The sequence below is a fragment of the Gadus morhua genome, chromosome 8 (genome assembly GCF_902167405.1).
Source record: "Gadus morhua chromosome 8, gadMor3.0, whole genome shotgun sequence".
NCBI lineage: Eukaryota > Metazoa > Chordata > Actinopteri > Gadiformes > Gadidae > Gadus > Gadus morhua.
The window spans coordinates 11326629-11341491 of record NC_044055.1 but is presented as its reverse complement, the minus strand read 5'-3'; the positions used below and the strand labels follow the sequence as shown (position 1 = coordinate 11341491).

The 14863-nt window shown below is 44.8% G+C and overlaps 1 protein-coding gene across 1 annotated transcript; it reads right to left on the bottom strand.

The window, feature by feature from the left end:
• Positions 1-876: 876 nt before the first annotated feature.
• On the bottom strand, positions 877-14727 carry acss2l (acyl-CoA synthetase short chain family member 2 like). The gene is given in 19 exon segments (XM_030362872.1): positions 877-1554; positions 2370-2444; positions 2580-2756; positions 4335-4403; positions 4679-4787; positions 4992-5072; positions 5330-5386; positions 5929-6061; positions 6534-6667; positions 6976-7146; positions 8488-8625; positions 8954-9038; positions 9429-9504; positions 10030-10102; positions 11675-11778; positions 12081-12172; positions 13916-14103; positions 14105-14112; positions 14430-14727. Coding segments are annotated over 19 exon segments (2031 nt in total). The 5' UTR covers positions 14563-14727; the 3' UTR covers positions 877-1426.
• Between the last annotated feature and the right edge of the window lie 136 nt (positions 14728-14863).

Sequence of the window (14863 nt, the reverse complement as noted above, 5' to 3'; positions counted from 1 at the left end):
GCGTGTGTGCGTGTGCGCGCGTGTGTGCGTGCGCGCGTGCTAGTGTATATGTGTGTGTGAACAGGCATGTTCACACGCACATGTCAATGATTGTGTGTAACAATGAACCCGAGACCGGATTGGGAGGAGACAGGGAGGGGCAGGCGGTTGTGGCGGTGGTCATCGTTGCCATAGCAACAGCATATTCAACCACTGGCTGCCGTGGTGTCAGAGCCGTGGTGTTAACGGGTGGGTTGACCCCGGCCCTCCAATCTCTTGCCCGTGTGACGAACGGGCAGAGCCAGCGCGGGGGGGGGGGGCGTGTTGATCATGAACAGCCAGGAGAACCTCAGTGGAGTTCTGATGACGGCCATATTCCTTCTCTCGAGGACCTTGTGTCCTCCGACCTTGAGGAACTTTTGTGACCCTGATGCAATATCTCTTTACAGAGACGAACTAGGAACAAGCTCTCGCTAAGCGAGCCTCTGCATATTTGTTTGGACGGCTCCAGATCATCGAAGGCCCTAAAGATGAAGAGAAGAAGCTCCCGAGGCTCTCGGCCGGATCGCTCCATCCCCCGTCTTTAACCCTGCGCTTCTTAATTTCTGCACTCTGTTGAACTGATTCAATCATCAAGGCTGTTTTACTGCTAGCTCTGAAGCATAACAAAAAACATCAGGCCTTTGAAACTAGATCAAAAGCTGTAAGCAAGGCAAACTGCACGGTTTTATTACTACCACAAGGGGGCGTTATTTCACTTCCAAATCCGGCATACTGTATATCTACCAGTGGGTTCTCAGCTGCATCCTAATCGGATTTATATCCTTCCTCAGTGATGTTCCCCCTCTGTCAATCTATCTACCATTTCTCTACTCTTGAAATTTGAGAGACGATACATTTTTTAAATATTAAAAAGTTTATTTGCAAGTCATAACAAAATAATCATCAGTAGTCATTAAAATATATTGCACACAATTGAACGAAGATGAATGTTTTTTGACAAGTAGATGCTTCGATGGAGAAAATAATTATTTTCTCCCTTCATGTTTAAAAGAAACACCTATCTCATTACTGGCATTTTAAGATTACATTTTGAAAAGTGATATCAATATGAGGTCACTAAGTCAAGATTGTGAGAAATATTCGCCACAGCTTGTGTGTTTGCCTCTTTTAACCTCATCATTATCTCCATCACCACCCCCACAACCATGAATGATATTTGTGTTAAGTGCCTGTCAAGGAAAATTAAAACAAGGTAAAAAAAGATGTTCATTTAGTAAAGGGGACATGAAAAAGAGACGCAGAGGTAATTAATTGGGGACACCGGTGAACCCAACGTTAAAAAAAACAGTCTGAGGCTGAACTACAGAACGGAGCTCCTGGAAGACCCTGCGAGGAGACGTCCCTTTGACAGAACTACACTGCAGCGACCTGGGAAAGGACTCTTTCAGCCTAAGGCCTGGGATCTCTGGCTGAGTAGGACCTCCACCACCTTGGGGTCTGCTAGGGTGGAGAGGTCGCCCAGGTCACTCTCGCTGCGGGCGATCTTCCTCAGGATCCTCCGCATGATCTTCCCTATAGAGACAGACTGTAGTCAGTGGTACCACAACGACAAACACTACAAAAACTACATTATTAAGCTTAATCACATGGCTCTTCTCAATGCTGTGGAACACTCCGTTCACTTGCATGGGTCTTCCCGACTTACGGCGGTGAATTATTGTTCGATAATTGACCGTTGGTTATCATATAATGACCGCTGTCAATGAAAGTTGATTTTTTTGCCTCTGATTCACGTCTTTCTTTTACTCTGCAAGTAGTCCGGTAATTTATCCATCCCAGCATATTCGGTTGCTAAGCAACGTCAACATCTTTGGCGGACTTTATCAGCTGATCAACATTACGAATGGTAATTGTAAAAAGACACACCGTGTGAATTCATTTTCTTCGTTTTGGCAAGTAGCCGTGTAATAAGCGCGATAATGTATAGAACAACGCCGGTCATTATCGACAATAAGCGCCTTCAGGGCTTCTGCCTGGGCTTATTTTCCCGATAATGACCGGCATTCTATAAATTATCCCTTATGTAGTAAACAGGAAAAAAAAACAATACAGCTCGCATGCCAACACTATATAACGCTATATAGAACTATGCCAATAGGGGGCCCTCTAGGACTACAGAGATGGTGTACTACGCAATGGAAGCCCTAAAGAGCTTATGTTGTTCATTATGTTTGACAATAAAAATCCCCATATCATTATAGATATTGTCTGAATCTCATACGCTAATTCTTGTTGTTGTATAAGTCTTAAAAAAAAGTTTATATATATATATATATATATATATTCAATGCAAAATACACAAGGGTTTTGCTCATGTGAAAACCTGCCTGAGCGAGTTTTTGGGAGTGCGGGTGCGTTCTGGATGAAGTCCGGTGTGGCGATCGGTCCAATCTTCTCTCTCACTGGAAAAGAAAACACACAAAGAGGTAAGTCACTCCAAATCTCCAACCACTCAAACCAGTACAATTCCAACGATCTGACCAGTGCCACCCGACCCAAAAGGTGTCTGTTCCGTCCTCCCCAGCCTGTGCCCTCACCCAGCCTCTTCAGCTCCCCCTCCAGGGAGGGGGTGAACTCCAGGTGGTCCTTGAGGCTCACGAAGCAGTACAGGCACTCCCCTTTCACCTTGTGGGGCCGGCTCACCACCGCTGCCTCCGCGACCGACAGGTGGCCCATCAGGGCGGCCTCCACTTCCGCCGTGCTCATCAGGTGACCTGGGGGGCGGGGCCACAAGGGGAGGAGAACCGCTTAAAGGGGACATTTTCTATTACTTATGTTTTATTATATACCACCAGGTGGGAGTGGGATTAGCTGTTACAAGCCGTTTTGAAAATGTGCAGCTTCTGACATCACAGGTGGGCGTGTCCCGCTAGATGTATGACGGAGAGATGAGCAATGTTTGCTACCGTCCACTGGGTAGGCTGGTAGACTGATCCATCCAGCACACATCTAAGTGGACATGCCCACCTGTGATGTCAGAAGCTGCACATTTTCAAAACGGCTTGTAATGGCTAATCACACTCACACCTGGTGGTATAATATCCCCTTTAAAACACATGTTGGACAATGAACATGGTGACACAGTTAATATAACAAGAAACAACGGCGACTCATGAAATAAAATACAAGATAAACATGCATAAACGAGGCTCTCACAAGCCCACTTCCATATCCCAACTAGTCAATTGTGTGGTTGATTTCTGCCCTGTATTTTGCTTGCGTGGCAACAAACAAATGATGTCAATTGTGTACACAAGGTTAAACAGTAGGCCTGATGGTGCTTGTACAATGGACTAGCATTGAGATAAGTATAACAATTAAATGCAAGTGCATACGTGACCGGTTGCATTGCATGTATTTATTATAACAATAATGTGATTGATTGTTCAGGAACAACAATGAAATATGTGGCGCCATCTACCACTGTGAATACCTTCCAACCTCCCACCTCTAGCGACCCTCTCTCACTTATTAAACTGTTCTTGTTAAGTCTGAATCCTTTATGACTTAGTCTGCATAATGTGTGACACCTTATGGTTTATGGATTGTGTAAGCTGGATGTACAAACACAAGCGCTAAAGCCATCAGTGTGAAGAATATTGGAGCCTTTTGCGCATTGAATGTTTCTTTCTTTCCTTTGAGAGTATGTATACAATATTGACGAATAATTTAATTTAACTTAAAAGCTGAGTATAGTTTGTCATTGTGGATATGATTTTTCGTAAAGCTTTGACAGGTGATGCCTAGCCTTACATCGCCAGACCAATTTGCAAATGTTATGAGTCTGGAACCTGTTATTTTTCCATTTCCATGGAGCATTTACAACGGTGCCATCCAATTGGGTTCACCTACAACCAATCAGAGCATTGAAACCTGCTGTGACAGTGGCAGCCGTCTTTGTTGCTATTGAATATGTCTGGATGGCGCTCCTGTGAAAAGTTGTCATTTTAAACCTGTCCCATATTAGATAAATGACGGTGATTGGGCCGACCCAGGCCAGGTCTGCTTGAACGGCGGCCTGACGCATATTCAGAGCACATATAACATTAGCTTGCAGATTTGTCTTGTTCTCAGGCTAGCTGATACCCAATGGAAGAATGTGATACCAAGTGACAACCAACATTTTTCTGTCCATTGGCATGAAACATTCTAGCATTCAAATCACAGAAATTATTGGACATGGCTTGGGCCAATCCTGACAGTAATCAAAGCTGGTTATTGCAAAACAATAACATTCATGATACAATCTAAGCTAGTGGCACAAATACTTTAGTGGACCATGTCAGTATTACCAGATACGTTCAACATGTCGTCTATTCTGCCAGTGATCCAGTAATAACCGTCTTTATCTCGCCTGCAACCTGAGAAAGAGAGAGCAAAAATGCTTTTCCATCATTCCTTTCTCCATCAAGTTATCAGCCAATGAAAACATATTCCATTTAAACTAGTCCGGTCGTTATGTTAATACATTTATTTTGGATCCAAGTGCAAAATCTATAAGCATGGTTGTTTGGTCCCCAGATCATGGGAAGGTACACATTTTGTCAGCATTACGTTAAGAGTGTGTAAACATTTTAAGGTAGATTTCCTCACACAACAGACGGAGTAGTATTTAGTATGTGTGTGTTTGACGTACCGTCACCAGTCACATAGAAGCCAGGGAATTTCTTGAAGTAAACGTTCTCAAAGCGCTCGTGGTTATTGTACACCGTGCGCATGATTCCTGGCCACGGTCGCTTGAACACCTATAGAGAAAAGACAAAGCAAATGTTCCTTCTACCACATACAGTCTTGTGTCATTTGCAGCGAAATCCTTGTAATCATTGACATTTAGTCATGTTGTATCTTTGTGGCAGCAACAGTTCATGACTTTGAGTCTATTGGGATGATGAGGGTAAAATAATATTCCTATGTTTATAGGTCTTTATACGTATGTTTTGTGAACTTACCAGATAACCCTCAGCCTCTCCTTCCAGTTCCTCTCCGTGTTCGTTCAGGATGGCCGGTTCCACCCCAAAGAAAGGGAATGTCTGAAATGTGGCACAGGAATTATTACTATGACATCCCGTCAAGAATCCATTTTAACGTCCACACTGCATCGCTGGATGTCTCCAGACAATAACCCACAGCCGAGTGTCGAGTCCTTATGTTCTGATACAGAACGAAAGGAGAAGACCCCATCAAAACCATTCCAACTCCATGACCCACTAAAGAAAAACTACAAACATGGCGGCACGTCCAGTGGACGAAACTAAGACTGGACTAAGAGGCTGTTTGCGTCACTCACAGCCGATCCAGGTTTCAGAGGCGTGGCAGCGGGCAGCGGGGTCAGAACGTGACCTCCCTGGAAAGACAGGGGAGTTAAATGACTGACAAGCAGCGACAAACGGCATTTTATGCTCATAACCAACACTGTATATTGTATGCGTACTAAATGCAAATACATGTAGGAAGACGTAATAACGCATGATTTATGACGGCCCTGGGTTTGGTAACTAATGAATAAGTAATCCAAAGATACAGGCCACAGATAAAGTGGTGAAACCCGTCGGTGAAACATGGGTCACTGCGAACGCTGTTGGCAATAGGCCGCAATTGGTAACACCAAATATCCTACACTTAAGGGTTGATTATGGTCCCACGTACACGCAACGCAATGACCACGCAGACGCTTTGACACAGTCCTGAACCTTTGTGGTTCTGCGCCGGGTTTTAGCAAGCGGACCAATCACAGCCCTTGCTGCTGCGTCGCCCTGAAGGAAGGTTACGATTTTTGCGAGCCGCACGTCAGGCCCTTGCGGTGGACGCAAGGAGGGTCCGCAAGGAAGTAAGGGGTCCGTGACCCCCTTGCGTTGCGTGAACGTGGGACCATAAGCAGCCCTTTACCGTCTCTGTCTGCCAGAAGGTGTCGACCACGGGGCAGCGGCTTCGGCCGACCACCTCGTAGTACCAGTGCCACGCCTCTGGGTTGATGGGCTCTCCCACAGTACCCAGAATCCTCAGGCTGGAGAGGTCGTACCTAAAGGAAGCAGGACCAATAGAATCACTTTACGTCATCCAAGTATCCCACTATCCCAGTCTTTGAATTTAAAGATGCAGTTTAAATGAGAAATGGAGTGTGATGAGGGGGTTAACCTGATCCAAACCTAACTTTGATTATTTAACTACTCAAATGGGCCACTACTAAGAACCTAAGTGGGTCCCTCCCTTTCGTGTGTGTGTGTGTGTGTGTGTGTGTGTGTGTGTGTGTGTGTGTGTGTGTGTGTGTGTGTGTGTGTGTGTGTGTGTGTGTGTGTGTGTGTGTGTGTGTGTGTGTTTGCGTGTGTGTGTGTGTTTTTGTGTTTGTGTGTGTTTTCGCGTTTGTGTGTGTTCGTGTGTGTGTGTGTGTGTGTGTGTGTGTGTGTGTGTGTGTGTGTGTGTGTGTGTGTGTGTGTGTGTGTGTGTGTGTGTGTGTGTGTGTGTGTGTGTGTGTGTGTGTGCGCGCGCCTTACTTCTCCACAGGCTCGTGTCCGTACTTCATCAGCAGCCGGAGGGCGGTGGGCGCCGTGTAGAACTTGGTCACTTTGTATTTCTCAATCAGCTCCCAGTAACGCCCTACGTGTGGGTGGACGGGGACGCCCCCAAACTACACACACACACACACACACACACACACACACACACACACACACACACACACACACACACACACACACACACACACACACACACACGAAAACACAAACACGCACGCACACGAAAACACACACACGAAAACACACACACCCACACACACACACACACACGCAATGACACAATGACACACCACAAGCATGTGCATAATTCAACAAGAACCCCATACAGCCTACATACACCACATGACCTATAAAAGGGCGCAGGGCCACTTGATCATCGTGAACTCCCCCAGTGTCACCGTGGGGGGGCCCCTCTCACCAGGACACTGGTGGCGCCGTTGGCCAGCGGGCCGTAGGTGATGTAGGAGTGGCCTGTGATCCAGCCAATGTCGGCGGTGCACCAGTACACGTCGTCATGGCGATGATCAAAGACACACTTGAAGGTCAGCGATGTGTAGAGCAGGTAGCCGGCCACCGTATGGAGAACACCCTGTGTACGGTACACACACACACACGCCACACACACACAAAAACACACGCACAGACGCAAAGAAGCACATACCCATTCAAGGAAATGAATTAGTCAACTGACACAAAGAGCCCAGTGTGCGATATTATGACTCACTTCTCAGAATGGGAATGCCTGCCAGTATAAAACAATATAGCTCTATTTCAATTTGATTGTTGACAGCAGTCACAGCTAACCAAAACTGTTACACCAAATTTTAACAAAGTGTTACTGAAGGCATGATGGCTTAAAATGTTTCAACACGGTATGTTCAGAATATTGATATGGTCAACTTAAATTGTCAAAGAATATCCATTCCGATGTTTGGCCATATGTAAGCCTGTCACCCTTAATGTGAAACATGACACAAACCACAACACGCCCACTGTGGAAGTAAAAAGTCATGGAAAGGACATGCCCCCAGTTGGCAAAAACGACTCTGAGTAAGGCCCTGTTTTTTGGTGAAACCAAAGTCTTGTGAGTAAGTCTTGTGAGTTTCGGCCGACCGTCCAGACGGAGCCGGCGAATCGGTGCTCGAAACCACACATTTCTGAAACTATGAGGGTGGTTTCAAATCTATCCGGACCTGTGCGGTTTCGTGTTAGGATTCGTGTGTGAAACGCAAAAGATGACGTCATTAGCCCCCCCACCACCTGGGCGACGTCAGAGTTGCGTTGAATTTTTTATTTATTTTGTATTTCTATTCTTTTTGTAGCTTTAACTACATTTACATTTACATTTAATAAAAAATGTAAAATAAAAAAAGCAAAAAAAAATAAAAATAAATAAATAAATAAAAGCAGACGCTTTTATCCAAAGCGACTTACAATAAGTACATTTGTCATAAGAAGTGCATCAATATATCGCTGTCGATACAGAATACAGCCCCTTGATAAATGTTATTACTAACTGTACATTAAAAAAATATTTCTGCTCAATTTAAAAGGTTGAATCTCCTCGTGACTGAATGTTTGTATACAGCGCGCAGGCTGTATGCGCGCAGGCTTGATGCGCTCCACTTTTTTCTGTGGAGAACCAGCGCCTTGAGTATTTACTACAGCGTATCTACAGCTCGATGCGGTCTCGCAATGACTCCCTCTTTATGGAGCTATTCCTGAACCGCATAAAATGAAACCGGATCGTTTTCGCCCGCTTCAGCCTGAATAGCTGGTGGAAATAATGGCATAATTCAACATGAAAAACTGAAAACCCCACCATGGTTTTGTTGTTCGTGTTGCCTTGGCACCGGTTCAGGACCCAACCCAAGAGGTTATGATCTCCACCCATACATTGAGCACCACCGGGGGTATTGGTATACGCTACCTTGGGCTTTCCGGTGGAGCCGCTGGTGTAGAGGATGAAGAGGGGGTCCTCAGCATCCATCCACTCAGGGTCACACTCCTCCAGGACGTCCCGCATGGCCTCGTCCCACCACACGTCACACCCAGTGTCCCAGGACGTCTGAGCAGCACACACGGAGACCCAGATATTCACCCTCAAAAGTGCAGGCCTCTTTGTGTGTGTGTGTGTGTGTGTGTGTGTGTGTGTGTGTGTGTGTGTGCATGGCGTATTATCTTTTGCAACAATAGAAGTAAACATTACCAAATGCTACACATTTGACACTGACATCCGGTGCTTCCTCAATGCTAGTTCTCCAATTCCCCATCTGGGATCAATAAAGTATGATCTTATCATATCCTAAATGCAGTGAAGCTCCTCCCCACAGACTACTTCCTGGCTGTGACCTGGCCAATGGAGCACAGGTGTGGACTGTTAGAAGAACACTCACCTGCAGTCCATTGCAGGCCCCTCCGTTTTGAGACCTGAGCCCCTGGTGTTTGACCACCAGACATTTTGTGACACAGGGCGATGATCTGCAACGAGATGAATATGTTTTGGTTCAACTCAAATGCGTCCAGACACCTATACACGCATCGATCTTTGCCAGCTGACTGGTAAGTGAACTGTACTATGTTGTATGGATCAAGAAATATCAAGGCCTCACTGTTCACAGCCAACAGTTTCTAGCAGGATAAATGTGGTTCGGCGAGCATGCGTCTTGGGAGAGCTGATGTTCACTGATGAGGTCAACAGCTCCATATGTGTGCGTGTGTTTGTGTGTGTGCTTGTGTGTGCTCATGCATGTGTGGTTGTGTTTGTGTGTGCATTGAAACTGTGCACACAGTATGACTCATCGCGCCCGGGTCAGGTCCTGTTGTTGTAGGCGGAAGTAAGCAAACAGAGAGCTCCTTGTGGACACTGACCTCTCCAGGCACTTCTCCAGAGCCTCATCGGCTATCTGTTTCAGGTTGACCAGTTTCTCTCCTCGGTATACACCGTCTGAGACATATCACCACAGCATCCATAGGAGAGAGAGGCAGCGGTGACCAGAAAAGGAAATGTTTACATAGCAAATATGTAAGTTGAGCGATAATATCTGCAGCAAGCAATGCATCTTCCATTGTTTTTACACTTTTAAGTAACGCTGACAAAATGGGGTCAAGGGAACGAATTGTCCGATGAACAGTTCCTATGAACGACTCTTTATACACAATGATTCAATGTAATAAATACATACTGTTTACTCAACACCATCACAGCCCTAACCCTCTAGTAAAGATTCTATCCGCTATCAAATTGCATTGACCGCAATTATTCGAACCGTGCCCCCCCTATATGGCCGATGTTAACAAAAACCACCACGTCCACAGCTAACCGCTTTGATCCTATTCAGTAGTTGACTCCCTCCTCCTGGTTCACTGCAGGCCCCAAAACACCCATTTGAGCCGTGTGCCTGTGAAAAGGGCTTGTGTGATAGTCTCAAGGCTTTTGTGTGAGGTGAGGAATTGGGATTGTAAAGTGTACCTGCTGTCACCAACACACAGCTCTGGGTGTCAACGATCCTCTCACACAAACTCTCAGAGGAGAAGCCTGCAAACTATGCACACACACACACCACACACACACACACACACACACACACACACACACACACACACACACACACACACACACACACACACAACACACACACACACACACACACACACACACACACACACACACACCAGAAAGGGAAGGAGAGAAGGGGAAGATATGACAGAGAAGCAGAGTTACTTTCAAGAGTTTCTGAGGTGCTTGCCTAGTAGGCGTTATGATTCTGGACTCAATGACGGGAGTGGCACAGCCTGCAGAGCATTAGCTATAAATATATATAAGATCTATGTTGTACTTTATATAACTCCAACTACATTTTCAGATGGTGGAGTAATTATTTTCTAGGAGTTGATACACTTCAAAGAGAGTTTGCATCTGCATATTAACAAGTCCTTGGATTTGCATAATAACGCCCTTTAACAAATGATGCTTCTCACCATGAAAACTAACACTAGGACACCCACACCCACACCCACACCCCCCCCCACACCCCCCCCCACACACACACACACACACACACACACACACACACACACACACACACACACACACACACACACACACACACACACACACACACACACACACCAGCCCCCGCATTAGTGAATTTACGAGCACAATGATCAAGGACAACCGGGGGATGCTAACATTTTAGCCTTTGGAAAAATAGCCCAGCATACATTTTAAAAATAAACCATACACGAGTAGCCAGCACATGGTTTAAGTGAAATGCTAAGCTGGACTTGGCTGTGGGTGGTTGAACAGCTATAATACTGTTAGTTTGCTAGCAAGATTCTTTCTGAAGATTGGATAGAAATGGCAAGCGTCTGACCCATATAGCTAGCTTATATTAGGACACCAGTGAAAGCATGTAGGGTTCTGCGTAAATGGTCCTAAATGACCATCAAGAGGTGATTACGCTCTAGGTTATAATCACATTATCACAGTTGATAGCCTATTTCCAATGGGAAATCTGGGTCAGTGAAACGAACACCGCCAACCTACTTCAGTCTCTCCTTGCCGAAAGAAAGGGGACCTCCCAACTAGTTTGGGATTAGAGACAGAAGACACTGAATTTCCTGATCCCATTTGGGGCTGAACAATGAGATGAAAATATGTAGGAATGCATGAGTGAATTCTTGCTTTCATTTGTATCATGTATAATTCATTGATTCATACTCAGATTTGGCGGGCATACATTTTAGGCCCTTTCATGAATAAGATGTAGCCTTTGAAATCTGTTACCTTATTGTGCTATCCTAATAACAGGTTGTGGTGCAGGGGTTAAGGGCTGATTATGGTTCCACGTTCACACAACGTAATGACCACACAGACACTTCGTCGCAGTCGTGAACCTTTATGGTTCTGCGTCGGGTTTTAGTAAGCGGACCAATCACAGCCCTTGCTGCTGCGTCACCGCGACGCAAGGTTAACATTTTTGGGAGGCGCACGTCAGGCCCTTGCGGTGGACGCAAGGAGGGTCCGCAAGTCCGTAACCCCCTTGGGTTGCGTGAATGTGGGACCATAATCAGCCCTTAAGGGGGCAGCAGGGGTGCTTGTTAGAGGAACTCACCACGATGGCGTGGACGGCTCCTATCCGGGCGCAGGCCAGCATGGTGTACACCAACTCTGGGATCATAGGAAGGTAGATAGCCACTCTGTCCCCCTTTTTTACACCTGGATCCAGGAAACAAAGACACATACAAACAACACTACATGTTGAATGAAAACCATTGGCGGAAATTGCCGTTGAAATTAAATGGTTCTGATGCGGAAAAGTATTTATTTGATAATATTTGCAAAATGATTGGGCTCTCTAACCCAGCTATAATCAGTGGAACAATAGACGTTAGAAATATGAAAAACAATAAACTGCATGTGCAAGGCAGAGAAAAATGCTACAATACAGTAGTATTAAATTATCCTTGAAATGAAGCGTCTAATATTGAGGAATGGGGAGTGTAGTCCATTCTCCTTACCCAACTTCTTCAGGACATTGGCACACCTGCACACCTGAACCAACATCTGGCCATAGGTGATGACCATGGTCTGGTCGGGAGAGTTCCCCTCCCTGGGAGGACAAAGCCACAAAAATACAACCATAAACCAATAATAATAGGACATGAAGTGACGTATTGTGTCTGTGTTACCTAATGTAAACCTAGGTTCCCATTCATCCTTGCGTATACATGCCACTGACTAGGTCGACAGCAAATTAGTAATAACACAGCAAATCAGAAAAAGGACTTTTGCTTCATCAATTGACATAGAAAGAGATATTGTGTTCCAACCAGCGGCTCTATGCCTATATTAGGTTTGGATACTTGACAGTGTGAGTGTTTCTGCATCCACCCAGGCCTGTAGTCAAACTGGCAACCTGCCTGCTGCTAAACTTGACTGACTCTGACACTGGTACCCCCCTTTGGCAACCATCTACAAGCTGGTACAACCAGCTGATAACAGCTGGGATACGATTTACTGCTAATCCCTCAATGCAGTGCAATAAGGAAGCACTACTACTGTAATAAAAAAAGAAGAAAAAAAGACACACACACACACACACACACACACACACACACACACACACACACACACAGATAGCTTTATTCTCTACAATTAAAAATATGCCTCTTATTCAAAGCCTCCCTTTAATGACCTTATCTTCATACCATCAATGCCAACAGATAGCATACAAATAACCTCTCTGACAAGGCTAAAACATGAATAAATATTTTAGTACCAGCAATAGACACTACCTCACATTCTCAAGTTAATGGTTAATCCCCTAAAGTTTATTGGAAGCAGTTGAAAGGAAATGCATTTTATAGCCAGAATAGCTCAGTTCATTTGACACTTTAAGATGTTCAGGAACTTCATAATTTGAGAGAGTATAGTGGACTTTATCCAACCAAAGGAACTCATAAGAGCCACCTTTGTCTTCTGTTTCTACAGAGAGTTGTGGTTTAATGTTGAGGTCATTACATACAATTTCACACCATGTTTTTTTTTGAGGAGGGTTTAATCCTCGAAAAGCATTCTTGTACTGTCTCTCCACTATGTGCAGACAGTATACTGAAGCCCAATAAAAACATATATCCTGTAAACATTAGGGGAACACTATAGGGTAATTTGTGTTAGAAATAGCAGACATTTTTCTTGCAAAGGTGCTGCTTCAAAGGGTTTTGTTAAAATGTTCATTCATTCTCAAAATCAAATTTGAAGGATTTATGCAAGTGAAGCAAGAACGACCAATGAAAGAAGATAGGACTCAGTGACGACACAGAAGAGATGGCGTGACATAAGGGCTGCTTTGGAGTGCAGCCAGTCACTACATAAGTCATGTGGGCTTAGGTTGTCCGAGTTCCTATTTTAATCATTAGCTCATTAACGTCATTGTGGCGGAACCATTTATTGATGCCTCGGATGTTAAATATTTCTCCATTTGAATGAAACAATGAACGTACTAAAAGTACAGGCTATGATAACACAGGGTGGGTGGTCTTGGTTGTTATACAACAACCTTTGTTAAAGGGCAATCTAATATTTGTGGATGCAAGGCAAGACCAGATATAAATCTATTTCAATGACAATTCAATCATTCAATTGTAAGCATTAAAATGGGCTTCTTTATAGCTGGAAAATCCTGAGCAACATAGAGATGTCATGGAGGTTAACTGGGATGAATGGATTCATGCCACAGTTCTTAGAGTCAGCGTACACTTAGGCCCATGTATTTCATGTATAGCATCAAATGCCTTTCGTCAGCAATGATGAAACACAGTGGTTTCATCTGTCCCCTACCCATGATGCTTACCAGTAGTAGGCTACCTTTTCACCCAGGTTCTTGTCTCTCACGTTCCTGTCCAGGACGTTGTAGCAGATGTTGGTTTTTGCTCCCTCCATGAATTTGATGAAAATGTTGCCTTTAGTCACGTCAAAGTTGTGCTGCATTATTGGTCCTGTTGCTGGCTTCTTCCAAAAAAACTCATCCGCGATTCCCTTTCCAGAAGGCTATAGTGAGAAAGACATTTTAAAGTGATAGTGGTGCTGGTGATCCTGGATCCAAATACTTCACTATAATGCAAGTTAGAGATCAACACAGACTAACACATGTTGAAAGAGACAAAAACACACGAAAAATATGCCCGAAACAGACGGAGATGTATGCACAGATAGCAGCAGTGTTTATCCCAGAAACACACACACACACACACACACACACACACACACACACACACACACACACACACACACACACACACACACACACACACACACACACACACACACACACACACACAGGCACACCACTAATGTATGAGACATACCGTCTGGATTCTCCACAGACTTTCTGTAAAGTTCCAGATAGGAGTTGAAATCAGGCACATGTGCATCTTTCTGCAAGTCAAGCGGAGGATGATACATTTTTTCCTCGATATAACGAGAACCAGGAATAACCATGTTGAGGAGACAGACTTCTGGCCGGATCTACAGATCATCTAATGATGCGCTGCAAGAGGGGTAAGTCCGATGTCACTGTGGATTTGACCGTCCTCCTGGGCCAATGTAACAACACTTCAGGGGCCCGCGTACTGAAAGGCAACTGTTCACTGGGGACACACCTTGAATCCGTCGGCCGAGCCTCTTCCAGTCTGCTCAGCTCCAATAGAACCAATGAATCTCGCAGCGTTCGTCACTCCTACTTTTTCATTGGTTGAACAGTCCCTGGTCTGTTTATCACATTATGTTTTCTATTCGGAAG